At 48.2% G+C, this 14,986-nt stretch overlaps 1 protein-coding gene across 4 annotated transcripts in view; it reads left to right on the top strand.

Moving 5' to 3' along the window:
• The window catches only part of PNPLA7 (patatin like phospholipase domain containing 7), a 125,517-nt gene extending 110,870 nt beyond the window's left edge, over positions 1-14,647 (top strand). For all 4 annotated transcript variants that reach the window (XM_040607728.1, XM_040607730.1, XM_040607732.1 and 1 more), the window contains exons 33-36: positions 2,017-2,124; positions 7,642-7,726; positions 12,616-12,719; positions 13,823-14,647. In XM_040607728.1, the coding sequence (XP_040463662.1) occupies positions 2,017-2,124; positions 7,642-7,726; positions 12,616-12,719; positions 13,823-13,903 (378 nt within the window). In that variant the 3' untranslated portion in view covers positions 13,904-14,647. The remainder of the gene's footprint in view (positions 1-2,016; positions 2,125-7,641; positions 7,727-12,615; positions 12,720-13,822) is intronic.
• Positions 14,648-14,986: the final 339 nt, after the last annotated feature.

Genomic DNA, 14,986 nt, shown 5'->3' with positions numbered 1-14,986 from the left:
CCAGATGTACAGTTGAATTGTCTTAGCGGCATAATTCAGCATTCGCAATAAAACCATGTCTGCCCAGACTGAGCTAATGCTAGCAGTTCTGGCTCCTTGTAATTGTCGAGGAAGCTATTTTACTGTCTTTGCATTTTTTTTCCTGCTTCAGCCATGCAGGCATCTTCTGTCTTCAGGTGTTTCTGCATAGCTTTGTTCTTCTTCTAGGCTGGAACACCCCCCACCTCCAATTTTTCTCTCCGTCGGTCTTCCTAGATGTAGCAAGATCCTGCAATACTCACTGGGCTGCAGATTGATTTCTCTGATACTGTCTTATAAATGCTAAACAAAACCAGTAAGACAGTTAAGCCCTGCAGATTCACGTTTGAGAGAGTCCTTAGGACCAAACAGCAGCTATTCCAAACCACCAGCTGATTTTCCTAATACAAATATTTTCTCAAGGATATTTGGTGTCTCATAGCTCCTGGGCAAACAGACCTGTCTGCCAACGGTGGGTCTAAGACTTTGCTGATAAATAATATGCTTCGCTAGATGGAGTGCCCTGGCCGTTTTGAAAACTTTGACAAATGGTGGGTCTCGTAGTTCATCACAGTAACAGATAGTAAGCTGTCAAATCATTGTTCTGTCTCTGTCTAATTTGGTGTCGTTAAAGAGATTTAAAGATGCCAGGCAAATTTTTCTCAAGTGGAGTAAAACTTGAGAAAAGTGCAGTTTCTCAGAGATGTCACTTTCTGTGAGCAAGTTCTCGGCACGAGATGCTGCAGGTACAGAGGGGCAGCACGCTCCTGGATTTTCATTCCCTGTGGTGTAGATAAGTAACTTTTGTCCACAGGGAAGCTTTAAACTGGGCTGACCTTAAAGGAGAGGGCAATCTAGGCAGTCTGTTACTGTTACAGGCTACGTGGTAGCGGGGTTTTTAATTTCAGCTATGTACCTGGATTTTACAGAAGATAGAAATGGGCACCGTATAACCATTCAGCATGTTCTAAAGAACAAGAATCCCCTCTTCTGTATCAGCCTAGAGCGATGTCAGCTGCATGTCATTTCCCAAAGCTCAGGTTCTCGCAGTTATTTTGGATCAATCTGACCCAGCCAGCTGTAGATCTGCCAGGTCCCTCTTTCTCCTGAGTAATCGCATCCACCCTGGGCTGAGAAGCTATGATAGATTACAAGAGGTGAATTCCAGCCCGAGTGCTTCCCGTGCTTTGAACCCTGGTCCAAAAAGCAGAGGAGAGACAATACCAGCTCAGCCAGGGCTGCTGCCAGCACGAGAGCTGGAAATAGGATCCAGGACTCCTGACACCTGTTGCTCTGTCCTTTCAACTTGATTTTTCAACAGCTTTTCTATTGTCTCCTTAGAAAAAGAGTAAAACTTGGACCAATGGGTTTATTTTTTCCATGCTAATGACGCGGTGCCATGTTATTGTTCCAAGTGCAAATTACTTTATAGTCTTAAATTAGAGAACGTGGAGTTTGTGGGTTTGGTGTTGTCCGTGTGCCATCGTTTCTGCTCTGGCAGACCGATGCTTGCGTGTTTGGTCTGTCTGGCTGAACTTACTGCCAAAGATTTGGAACCAGCTGCCCTGTGGTAACTTTCTTTGCTAGAGAAGTTTTCTTTTCTTGAGCCAAGACGGGAAAAGACACAAAATTAATTTGTGTTGCTACCTTCTTCCAAAGAGCGAGCCAGTACTGGGTGTATGCATATGTGTCCTAAGCCTCTCTTTATCTGGCGTTATTCCATGAGCAGCCACTGCTGTAAAAATAGTTGTCAGGTGGCACTTTTCATTGCATACTGTGGGGTCAAAGGTGAAGTTGGCATTTGGACTTAAAATAGCACCTTGTTTGCTTAATTGTTTCCCTCATTCCTAGGCTGAACAGCTGATGTAGCTGAGGCTGGAAGGTAGCGAAAGTACATCTTGGCTTTGGGGTAGACCTGTGGATTTCCTACTGATTTGCAGATAATGTGACAATGTTTTTTTTTGTTAATTACTTTTTTTCTCCGATTCTTTTTTCCAGGAAGTGGGATACCAGCATGGGAAAACCGTATTTAATGTCTGGTGCAGGAGTGGAGTCCTTGACAAGATGCTAAGAGACAGGCAAGAGACTTGCAAATCCAAAACTGATGTAAGTGTTCAGTTGGAATGCACGGCTCTGCAGGGGCTGCTCGATGCACACCAGGTTGCGGACTGTCCAGGAGCGGGAGAGGGAGTGATCAATTGCCTCAAATCCTTATTGGGAGCATTTATGGACTAGCTAAGACTGTATTTTAGTCAAGAGAAGGTATGATCAGGTTTTCAGAAGTGTCTTTCCTTGATCTGTCGCCCAGGTGATGAGGTCCTGCGCTTCTCTGATCATCAGGTACAAGTGTGGCCAAAGTGTGCTGTGCCAGAGCCCAGGCTGCGATGTCTGCCTGTCCATCCCTGACACCTGATGTGTGCCCTTGCAGAGGTCCATCCATATTCTCAGCAAGTGCACTGGGGTCTCTGAAACCCCACGAACAGCTGTAGTGCTCCGTAGGGCTGCTCTCCTGTTGCCGTTTCATTCAGACAGGTTCTGGATACCGTGTTTGGTATCGTTCACAACACACGTGTCCTCGAGAGAAGGCAGGATGCTCACCAGCAACCAGCGTTTTCTGAGACGTGTAGCTGATGTGTTTACACGCCCACCTTTTTCTCCTTCCCCGTGGGCATCAGCACTCTTGAGGGTGCTAGATGCTGCTGAGCTGCCTTCTGCACCGAGCGCTGGAGCGGAGGCTGTGGTGGCGCCCCGCAGGTCCTGTGGGAGGGGATGGTCTCTGGTTCCAGGCAGTGGGCTACATTTGTACCCATCACTTGAACGCACGTGTGGACTGCCTCCCTGAGTAATGCTGCATAGGCACAAGTCACCTTTTCAGAATTATTTTTCACTTATTCCTGCGCCAGAAACTTTAGGTGGTACTTGGATATTGTTCTTGGTGCTCGAAACTGGTCTGCCAGGGCGGTGGCTCTCTCCCCCCAGCTGCCTGGTGCTCATCACAGAGGACATGAATCAGGATTACTGGCACTGATCTGGGCCCTCGCTGGCTTTCAGGAGGTGGCTCAAACAGTTCTGAGATGCTTCCAGAAAACCTGATTTTAAACCTTTGCAGGACATGTGGTTTTAGCCAAGAGTTAAAATCCCTGCAAGGATGCGGACTCCTTGCATTGTTGCTCTTCTTCCTCACTCCTCTATTAGACAAGGCTTTTACAGAGCTGTCATTAAGGCTCCTTGCAGCGCTGTCGAGGTGCTGGGTTTCACGCACCTCATTCTCCCCGCTTCAGCACATCCAAGCCGTTAATGGTAAATGCCTGATTAGAGTAAATCTACAGGCTACATAGCATTGCTATATAGTTACAGTCATGTTAAGGTATCTACTCAAAAGTAGGATAAAAATCTCTTGGGTTTACAATTCCAGGATTGAGGTCAGCCTCTAGAGTTGGTTCATAACTCAGTGGGCTGACTGAATTTCTTGGTGGGGAAGTTTCAGTTGTGATTAAGAAACAGTTACCAACTTTTTGAGGATTTAAGTGCAATGTTATAATATATTGGCTTGTTATCCTTACTCTCCTTTAAATTCCTCTGATTTAAAGCCCGAGTGCTACAAAGGCTTCGTGTTCTACCCGGTAATTCATTTTTATTGTCTTTTAGAGATAGGGAAATGAGCGATAATATTTTAAGGGATTGCCAAATTGTCTAAACTGTAGTGAGCCTCACTAAGGAAAGTCAATAGAGGTGAAAAATGACATTGAGGATTTGCAGCTTTTCCAGAGATTGGCGATGGAGTGCTTTTGCTAGGAGTGAGATGGCATGAGCAAGGGGAGAGGAAGGGCAGATGGGCAGGGATGGACACGAGCCCAGCAGCGAGGGGTGGATGATGCCCACATCTGAGCTAGCTGCCCTTAGACACTCGTTTGTCACCGGAGGGAGGTGAGCTCTGTAGGGTGAGTCACTTGATGAAATGGAAATGGCTCCGTTGGGATAAGATGAATGGCCCCTTGGCTCTGGCTGTGCAAAGGGAGCAAAGTCATCAGGCGAATCCCACCCCAGCTGCCTGGCAGGGCAACGACTTTGGGAGGAGCACACAGGGACTGAGCTCTGTGGGAAACGGAGACTCACTGGTGATCCAAGCAGCCTGAGGAGCCCCAAAACTCGCCAGCTTGTTCGTTCTTACTGGGAAGATGACCTGGACTAGGAGATGCGTTAGTCTGAGTTGTGGAAGACAGGTCCCCATTCTGCCTCTGGCACCTCGTGTTCAGGCTGATTATCAGCTGCTTTGTGCTTGGTTTTGTGTGTTAATAGTCATAAGGAGAAGTCAAAGGAGTGAAGATTGTGTCTCAGAAATGGTTGTGTATCCCATTTCATCTTCTGACTTTTATCATCAACTGGTAACAAGCTCAAACATATTTATTGCTGTAACAAATGTGTCTTTTAAAGACAATTTCTTTTGAAGTTACCCATTATATGGGATATGGTAATTCAGGCTAATGTTTCTTCTAAATCGTGGTGTTACAGCTGTGCATCAAGCAGCGTGCTGAACGTTTTTCACAATCTGCCCTGGATTTTATGGCCCTTCAACTGCCCTGGAGATCAAATATGTCACGTACTCGTTGCATACATAGCCTGGCATTGCATTCTGCCTGTGCGCTTGATAACAAGGCAGAAAGTGCTGATTGCTGAGACCCCAAGAGTATGAAAATAATGGGGTCAGGAGAGTGACACAACCAACTGCCCGGGTTACGGAGAGGGAATTATTAGCTTTGTGCATTCCCCCAACCTGACGCTAAGGCTCAGTTCCAGGCTGTGCTCCCAAGGACCCAGGAGAGCTTCTGCTCTTCCTCTGAAAACTCTGGAGTCTGGTAGAAATCTAGGGTGGGTTTTTTTTCCATCTGACTCTTGTTCCAGTAGATTTATTTCTATAAAATAACAAGTATTGCAGGCTCCCACTGGGGCGTTTGTTGTCTTTTTTCTTAGTCCATTAGAGTCACTTAAGTCCGTTAGCTCTGCTTTCTTCCAAGGATAACAGCTGATATTTTTAACTTGCCTTTCATTAGCAAAGGTTTTGATGTTCTCTATGTTTTAGTTCCTCAGCTATTTCTGGAGTGTTCAGCATCTGAGGGTGCTGAAAGCAGTTTCTTATCATCTTGCTTCCATGTCGTAAGCATTGAATTTTTACTTAAAAACTCCAGATATTTAATCATTTAGATACTTTTTCTTTGCTTTCATCATTCAATCACTGTTTATCTTGTCTAAAACATGCAAATGCTGAAGACACAAACAACAGGAGCCTCACATAAACTCAACTTGAACAACCGTTTTTCTCCCCCAGCACAGAATAATGCAACACCGTTAATTGGATCTCCTTGGGGAAGTTTAGTCTACTGAAGTGTTATTCATAGCCAAAGTTAAATATAATCTAGCAGACTACAATAGTAACTGTCTTTCTCCTCTAATTTATTTAATAAAAATTGTGCCAAAGAGAATACTTTCCTCCTTGGAAAAAAAAAAAAAAAAAAGTATCAGCAGAAAGGTTTTAGAGTGGGTTTCAAATGAATCTGAGATGCTTCTTTGCCTGGTGTTAACTGAAGGGAGTGTAGTTTTGTCCTTAAAAGTAGTAAGAGGAAGTGCTTAAACACGAAATTCCTGTTTGCAAAGCATCAGACGAGCGTGGGAAGACACCTGGTTTCCCACAAGTGGTGTTCCAGTCTTAGTGCTAAGACTTTGGGGTGCAGCTGCCTCACCAAGTGTCCTCTGACAGGCTTACAGGATCGTCTGCATGTCAGTGACAGTGACAGATGCTGCCATGGGTACGGTCACACGATTGCCTTCGTTCTTATCTCTCCTCGCAACTCATCTACGGGAGCACGGGAGCTGATGGTGGTTTTCCTGAAGCACCTTTTGGTGACAGTGGCTGCCAGGTTTTGTTCAGCCGTTCATCCAGCGCCCTGGACTTCCATCCCCTCCAAAGCCGGTCCCTGTCTGCTCCCTGCTCCCAAGGACAGCCTGGCACGTGTCTGCCTGAGCTCTCTGTCCGCTTGGTGAGAGTCCACGTTTTTAGAGTACAGGCAATTGCCTTGAACATTGCTGCGTCTGCTCGGTGGCCAGAGTTTGCACATATCCCTCGCTTAGTCATGTGGCACAAAATGAAGATGCTTTTTTTTTTCCTGTCCTGGGGAACAGCTTTCTGGGACCATTCAGGTTGGATATTTAAAATGAAACTAGACTGACTCACCCTTCTTGACAGTTCCTTTATGGTCACACTGAGCTTCTGAGCTTCCTGACTTCTTTATATTTTAAAGTGTGTGTCCTAAGCTACTGCTGTTTCATTTCATACAGCTATTTTTTAATTCCCTCTGGGCTTTTCTCTGTCAACCGCTCCCCACCAGCTGTTCATCCGCACCTTGCTGTAGCTGTACTAAATTACATCAAAAGTTAGTTACGGATTAAAGGTCAACTGAGAGCAATCTGCTGCAGCTGTAATGGGCTTCTGCTGTGACCCCCATGGGGGCTGTATGATTCATAGTATCAGAGCTTTTGCTAGAAGAGCGAAGAATTGCTCATAAAACCCCTGTGTTAGGAAACAGCCCTGTCTGGAAGCAGTGGGCAGGTCTGGGCGTTCAGAAAGAAGACTGTCACAGCAATTCTTGGCAGCCCGATGTCAATAACATGCCCCCTGCCAGCTCTTCCCCATCCCTCTCCTCTGGGGTAGGGTTTGCTGTTCTACTAATTAAAATCACTGGTTTTAAGAAAAGGTGAGAGGTGTTCGGGTTTCCATCGGGTGACCTTGTGCCCGGCCCCGAGGAGGCACGGTGGGGCTGCTCACGGCGTGGCGTGTGGGAAGACCAAAACGCTTCTTAAATGCCAAAGTTGGGTTTGAGTAGGGGAGAAACTGGAGCAGGCAACTCCTCAAAATAGAGAACACTCAACCCACTGCTTGGGTGAGACGGAGTAAAAATAGAAAGGGTTTATTGAAAAGAGGAATTAAAGTGGGAAATATTTGTCCTTGCGGGCAGACCACGTACCTCAGGCTCTGGCTCGCTGCAGCCACCTCCAGCTCCGCAGCTTGCCAGGATCCCTGGATGTGTCCTGGCCGCTCCAGTGCCTGGGCTGCTGCCCACCTGTCCCTGCAGCCCCCAGGGCATCACTGCAGGCTCAGGGCTGGTCCATGTGCGGTGTCCCACCGCGCCTCTTTGCCTTTTCCCAGGGACAGGCAAAAGCTCCCTGGTGGCTGCAACCAGCTGGACCCTCTTGTAAAGTGATGGTGATGGAGAACAAACAAGTAAAATGAGCACTGTCTGTCACAGTCCAGACCCTCCGGTTCTTGTCTTTGTGGTCTTTTCTATAGTTTGCTATATTTGTAACAAGGCTGCTTGTTGTGTGGATGGAGAAGGAGCCATTAGAATTTGTCCTGGTGTTTGCACTTGGGAATCCCATCTCTGCCACCAGATCTGCATCAGGAGAGTTGTTTTGAGAATTACTCACTGATGAGTAATGTCTTTTGAGGGGGCAATTGTGGAGAATTTGTGTGTCTGGAGCTTTGTCTGTTCAATATCACTTTTATACAGTCTTGTTTGGATTTTTTGTGTGTATTTGTTAACATACCTAGAACTTATCGCTGTGTTTCAGAATGTGACCTGTCCCACCACCTCTTTTACGGACCTGGCAGAAATCGTGTCCAGGATTGAGCCCGTGAAAGCACCTGTGGCAGACGGTGAGTGGGGTGATCCAGCCAGTGCTGTGGAAGTGTTGGGAAGGGCAGGGAGGCAGGGACGGCTGCTCGCTCCTCCTGCGTGGCGCCTTGAACTGCTTTCTTTTAACACCCCATGCTCTATGCTCTGACGGTTCGGGGCTGGCTGCCAGCTCGGGTGTCTGCTGAGCAAAGCTGGCGGTGGCGGGCTGTCTCCCTGCTTCATCCTGAGCCCCTGCCTGCAGGGGTGTACGAGCTTGCCCCCAGCCAGACCCTCTGCATCCCCCTCCCACTGCCTCCTCCGGCAGAGGCTGGGAGTCAGGTGTTCTTGCCGTGGTGAAACACCTGCCATCAGCCCATTGCTGGTGTGGTCCAGCGTGGTTTCCTGGTGGGAGTCATCTCTGCTCAAGTTAGCCTCATCTGAGTGAAGCGACACAGGTGGCAACTGCTGCAGAGCTGAGCTTTCACCCGGCTTTGTGCCATCCTGTGTCCTTGCAATGTCTTCGCTCTTTGGTCCATCTCGTTTTTGAGATGGGAGGAGGCTGATGTAAAGCTTTGACTGAAGGGTTTTATTTATTTTTTTTTTTCCCCTGCTGTCGTGAGTAGGATCTGGAGTGACTCACTGGCTCCATTGCTTTTTGTACGCCCCTGTTACGGGGAGCACTAGTGAACTAATGAGGAACAGGTAACAGCTCCTGCATCTTTACACGAAGACACTGGGGCGCCTTGTGCCTCAGCCGTGCCCTGCAGAGCTGCTCCCTGTACGTGCCGTAACTGAATCTCGCTGAACAAAAAGGATCAGAGCTTCGCGGGCCTGAAATCTCCAACATTTCACCAGTGCTAGAGCTCTTTATAAACTGTCTCTCCCCTCCTCCTGATTCCTGCTCTTGCAGAGGGAAATCTAAAGTTAGCAGTCCTCCCATCTGTGACTGTTTGTAGAGATGTCCCTGTGGTAATTTGAAATGCTAATTGCAATCATATGCCTTACGAAGAAAATATTAATCAAACGTGGTTGAAACAGCTATTGTGAGTAAGAATGAAGAGTTCATGTAACATGGTTATTTAAGGTGTAGGCGTTGAGACCTGCTAAGGTTTAACTAGTGTACAGGGACAGATCTTCCTCTTATCTAGGTTCTGATCATTCACCCCCATTAGGAAGACCTGCTTTCTGCTGGGTGAGGCCATGAACACAAGTGTGACAAAGGGACGCATCTTTCGGACAGTAGGTCTGGCAGGTTCTGGGCTAAGGGAGGGCCTGTGCCGGGGCTACCAGGGATGGACTGGGCAGGTGCCATGTGCTCCTGGTGGATGCTGAAACCTGTTGGTTGTAGAGGCTCTGGAGGAGGGGGGAGGATGGCAGGAGAGTCTCGGGCATGTGGGCACCGTGCCTCGAAGGACCCTTTATATTCATGTTGCGGGTGACTCCGTGTGCTGCCTGCAGGGACCTGGCCGGATTTTTGGTGGGCAGTGGCTGTCAAGGCATTCTTCTGAAGGTGACATCACCTCGGTGCCTCCAGGATGGCATCGCTTTTGCTAAAGAGGGATCTGGAGCTGTGGGGGAAGCGGTCTGTACCCTGGTGAGCTCAGATGGAGGGTGACACCTCCCTGGCAGTGGCTTTGCGGCTGTTGGATGGTTCCTTGTGTGTGCTGGTGAGCCTTTGCATTTATCTGCTTGTGGTGGTGGTGAAGATGGTCTGACTGCTTTTGCCCCATGTGAGTAAGAAGATAGGGTGCTGCTTGGTAGCCTGGCTGTGAAAGGCGCTGTCAAAGAGGATGAAACCTTTTTTTTTTTTTTTTTTTTTTTTCTTCTCCCTGGAAATTGCTTCCTGAGTGATATCTCGGACCGCAGGAATTCAGAAAGGCTCTGTCTGTCCTGACAGCATACTGCATGTCTCAGGCTGGGTGGAGAAATTATGTTAATAATTTTTTTCTAAAGAAAAAAATAATCAAAATGATCATGTTCTGATTGACTGGGAAGCCCAGAAGGGGAAAGTGTCGGTACAGAAGGTAAAAGGCCCTGATGGGCAGAGGCTGGCCGAGCCTCCAGGTCAGAAGCCCTGTCTTCTGTGAGAGAAAGCGCAGTGAAGTTTCTTCTCCACCCTTGAGCAAACTGAGAGTAATGATTGAAACCACTAAAAATTAAAAATAAAAAGAGAGACTGTCCCTCAGGAAGGAGTGAGTAGAGGGAGGCTGGGCGAAGCCCTGCACCAAACCCAGGGTAACCTGTACTGCTGGTGAGCAGGTGGGGAAGCATCTGCAGGAGAACAGAACTTCATTTTCACAGCTGTGGCACTGCAGGATTTGTGGCTCTGTTTCTGTTCTACATCCAAACGCTTCCTCAGCTGGGATTTTCTGTCTTTGTTCAGCTGTAATTGCACATTACACAGCCGTGGCCATGGCCAGGGGAGCCCGGGTGCCATCCTCCAGGGGTGGCTCTGTTGCATCCCTGGTCACGCTCCCACCTGTAAAGGGATTTCTGAGGACCAAAGTTGTGCAGGCTCTTTGGTGATTTCCCACAGCAGGTTTCGTGTCCAATTTGCAAAGCAGTGATGCTTCGGGCTCTCCCCACAGCCAGGTCTCACAGGATGAGGTGAGGTAGCACGCTCGCTGCACACAGAGGCTGAAGGACATCATCACGTAGCAGAGCAATTTGTAGCAACAGTTATTTGGATAAAAAGATTAGGGAAAGAGAAATGTTAATCATAGTCTCAAATGCCTGGTTTTGCAATACAGGTGAAGTGGGAGACATCCCAAAATCTCCCGAGGGACATAATTATCAGGCACTAGGTCAGCCTTTGCATCTTTGCTACTTAAAAAGTACTTTTATCAAGAAGCACTAACGCACCTTAGGTTGTGGTGAGCTACCAGATTCCCTGATTTACATCGAAGCCCGTCAGTGCTACTGAAACAGAAACCTGCTAGCCACACAGCACCGCTTTTCTTCAAACACGGTGTTTCCTGCAGAATTCAGGCATGTATAAAAGAAATGCTAAAAGCTACAGAATCACAAAGCAGATCTTTGGCATGAGAAGCGTGTCCTTCTTGCTGCAAACATGCTTCCCTCGCTACCAGTAGGCTCAGGTACCTTTTTGTGGCGTAACCTCCTCCTCGCTGGCTCATTTTTGAGCTGCAGTGTTTGGGTGTTGGTGTGTCGAACAGGGTGATGAGGCCTCGGTCCTGCTTGATGCTTCTGGGAGATTTTGTAGTGTAAAGGAGCGGTCACCCCTTGAGCCCCAGACGCTCAGCCTCAAGTGGGGCAGTGGAAGATGATGTTTAGGGACAGCAGAACCATCTTCTGTTCTCCTTTCCCCTCTAGTCCTCCAGCACCCAGAGCTGCTGTGAGAAGGGACACTTCTCTCTTGTTTTTTCATGTCTTTATAGAGACCTGTTAAATGCTGAACTGTGCTTGGAAAAACAAGGAGTTTGGTTTTGATGGTTTTGATGGTAGTCACTTTTATTGGAGCTGTAAACTTCAAACTGTTGTTTGTGCTGTCTGTTGCTGTTCAGATGAGTTTCCAGTTTCTCTGGTGTGTTTTATCAAAGATTATCAGTAGCATTTTTAGTATAAACAAATGATAATTCTCTGATCCACAATAAAAAAAATAAATTCAAAAATGAAAAAAAAAGACGACCAAATGTCTTTAATCCTAATGTTCTAGCAGTTGGTTGTAGTTATCACATTAGAAGAAAATGCTGTGGAGAACAGACTGTGCTGTTGTCTTCAGCATGGAGCAGATGCTATTGACTGTTCCCAAAAGAAACACTTAACCAAGAATCCGGTTGAAACATGAGCCACCTTCTTCACTAGTGGGGTGAGAAACAGGTATCACTTCAGCAACTCAAAGCACGCTTGAATTAACTTATGAGAGTGGTAAAAACTAGTGTCACACAAAAATTATTCTCTGCTCTTTTAACTCGCATCCTGAAAAATGCGTGCCAGAAGCAGTGCAAAAAGGAGGGTGGCCATCTGCCGCTTGCTTTTTTTCGCTGCCTGTGTGCCTTGGGTTCACGCTGGGTTGGGACGGGGCTCTGCAGTGGCTGCTGGCCGTTGGGTGGTGAATGGGACCAGCGATGGGCGTCTGCCCTGGCACATCTGTGGAGCGTTGAGTTGATGTGGGACGGAGTCAGTTCTGTTAGCAGGTGACTCGCTGTTTCACAGACCCCAAAGTGATCTCCAGCTGCGGTGATAGATCTCATTCCTTGGGAGCAGGCTCCAGTGCAGGGGACTAGGGGCTTGGTGGTGTGTCCTGCTGCTGACTGCTGTGTCTCAGTGTACACAGCTCTTGAGCTTCCCTTAATTATGTTACTCTGCTGGATTATCAGAGAGAGCAGGTGGGTGTCCCCTGTGGAGAGGAGGGGAGTGTAAGTGTCACTGTCCCTTGCAGACCAGAGATGGTGAGACACGTGATTATCCTCTCCATACCAGCAAGGGCTCGCCCTGTGCCTGGAAGACCCTGTTTCCAGGGAGTCTGTGACTGATACGTCCAGGAGAGCTTGGGTTGGTCGCTCATAGGCATGTTTTCTGAAGGTGTTCTGCAGGTCTTGTCTGGACGGATGGGTGGGAGACAGCAGCTATTCTGGGAAGAGCATTCACCAGGGAGCACCTCCCCGTTGCCAGCGTTCGTGTCCTGTCGGGCTAGGCAGCCAGCAGAATAACACGGATAATTTGCTGCTCTTGCTGTAGGCTCTTTAGATTGTGAAGGGCTCCAGGACAGCAATTCACAGAGGACATGGTTTGTTTTGTGATCTGGCTGGAGAGCTGATACCCGTGTTGGAGCAGTCCCAGTTCACTGAGCTGCAGAGCTGGCCACCAGTCCCCTGCCCTGCGCTCCGCAGAGGCAGCTATCGTTCCTCTCCTGGTTTTCTCCACCTCTCTGAATGCTAGTTAAGCCCAGTGTTTTTTCTCTCTTCAGATGAGTCAGACTACCAGACTGAGTACGAGGAAGAAATTCTGGACAACCAGAAGGATGATTATATCAATTTCAGAAGCGATCAGGTTGAAGAAGACTCTGACTCGGTACAAACTGCCTTGGAAACAGGCGATGCCGGTGCCATTGCCGAGTCCCGTGTGAATGGTGTGCGGTGGGGGTGTGGTGGAGGTGTCGGGAAGGATACTGAGGAAAGCTCCTGGAAGGGGCTTGCTGAGGAGGACTGTGCAGAATTAAGTTTGCTTTTCATGTAGTACAGACGCTAAATGACATGTGCTCGCCCTGGTCAGGTCAGTCATCTTACAGCGTGTGGCAAAACCTGGCCAGGGTTAAAACCTGGCCCCACAGCTCCTGGGGGTTTGCTGGCGAGGTGGGTCAGGGCTGGGGAGCACTGGGCACGGGAGAGGCTGAAGGAACGGCTTTCTCCAGCTCTGAGGAAAAGATCTGGCTGCAGCTGCCTGCCGGGTGGTTATGGAGAAGACAGCAGCAGAGGTGCGCAGCAAAAAGGCAGGAGGTGACAGTAGAACTTGTGCTAAAGGAGATCCTCAGTGCATCCAGGGGGAAATATTTCCCAGTAAGCGTGGCTGAGGACTGCAACAGGCTGTGCCAGGAGATGGTGGAAACTCCATCCTTGCAGACACTCGAAAACCAAACAGATGCCCTGAAGGACCAGATCTAGCATTAGAGTTAGCCCTACTCAGAGCAGAAAATTGTGTTTTACCCTCCAGAGGTGCCTTCCAGTCAAAGGTGTTTGATTCTGTGGGACATCATCAGGTCCACCCTGAGGAAAAGCTGCACTGTGAGGCCAGACTTCACATGATGTGGCCCACAGGCTGAGGAGCAAAGCTTGGAAGGGCTGTATCCCTTCCACTCTTACTTCAGCTAGAGTGGCTGGCAGGTTTAAAAGGTGAAGCTGCCTGTTGTGTTGGACATGAACAGTTTCTTAGTGGGAGCATGTGAATGGTTTGGGAAGGTGCCCAGCCTGGGTAGCTGCCCATGTGGGGATGTAAGATGGCTTTAGTGTTTTGAGTGGGGAGCTGGAGTGATGGTGTAAAGATTCTGTTTGTTGGGCTGATCCCCAGTGGGTAATGGTTGGTGGACAAAGGTGGAGGGGAAAGAGGACAGGTTTAATCCAGCTCGGAGAGGATGCTGAAGAATTAATTTGTGCTTTCTTTCTTTTTTTCTCCTTCAGGATGAAGAAATGCAGATAAGAAAGCGCAGGAATGTCCCCAGTGTGGATGGCCAGGCAAGCAGCACAGGAGAGCCAGGCTAGCACTCGGAAGGCTCGGAGAGCTACTTCCCAGTCATACTGACAGCAGCCATATTTATTTATTAAATGTTTAAAAAAACCAAAACAACATCTTGTTGAAATTAAGCAAGCTTTTGCCCTTCTCTGGACAGAGTCTGGGGCATTCAGCTGCCAGGACTAAGCACAAATACCTGCATCATGCCCGAGTCCCTTTGGACCTCCAGTGACGGGTGGCTGACGTGTGCCATACTACTTCGCACAGGTGCTAGTAGGAGCGGCTGGTTATTAATCACTCTGAGACTGGCAGAGGGGAAACATGATGGGAACGTGCAGTGAAATGCTGTCTTGAGTTTTGCTGCCGTGTGTTCTAGTCGCTGGTTTTATTGCGAAGGCCCAAAGAACAATGGGATGTTATCCTGCCATGTGCTGATAAGGCTCCAAGCAGCAGCCCACAAGAGAGGGAGGGTTCTGTGGGTCGCAGCGTTGCTTTCTTTTCCGATGAATCAGGTAACTGTGTAATTAACTCCTCAGTGACTTTTCAGCCATGTACTTATGAGCAGTACTCTGACAGGAGCAACTCTGAATGTGTTTCACTTGAAATCTAAACCTAAGAAATGTAATTAATGTGAATGCTAGCTGTAGAGCCTGTATCCTCAAGCCATCGGCAGAACATTTCCTGATGGATTGTGGAGGTGTCACTTGCCAGGCAACTCTGGAATCACTACTTGTGGCTGTATTTGCCCTGTGAAATAAAGTTATTTTGCTGGATTGAAATATCTGCGTGGTTCTTTGTGTTGGGCCCCATAGGGAGAAGGCTGTCAATAACTAAGAGCCCAACTTGCCTCTGCTTGTATCGGGCTTGCAAAGAAACGTGCAGTTTTCAGTTTCTAACCTTTGCAGGAGTCACTCACTGTGTTGTCAAGCGTTGGAAAGAATCTCCAGTGTTCTTCCCCGCCGAGGGCTGCAGCAGTCGATGTGAGTTGGCCTGTGTTCAGAAGTCCCCTGGTGCTTGCTCTTCTTGTCTCACATCTGTCATTGCCAATGGCTCCGCTTGGCTGGATTGTCAAGCTAATTCTTGCTTTATGTAAACTCCTCTGCTCAGCACTA

The sequence above is a fragment of the Falco naumanni genome, chromosome 9, assembly GCF_017639655.2.
Source record: "Falco naumanni isolate bFalNau1 chromosome 9, bFalNau1.pat, whole genome shotgun sequence".
In the NCBI taxonomy this organism is placed as follows: domain Eukaryota; kingdom Metazoa; phylum Chordata; class Aves; order Falconiformes; family Falconidae; genus Falco; species Falco naumanni.
This window is presented reverse-complemented; position numbering and strand designations above follow the sequence as displayed.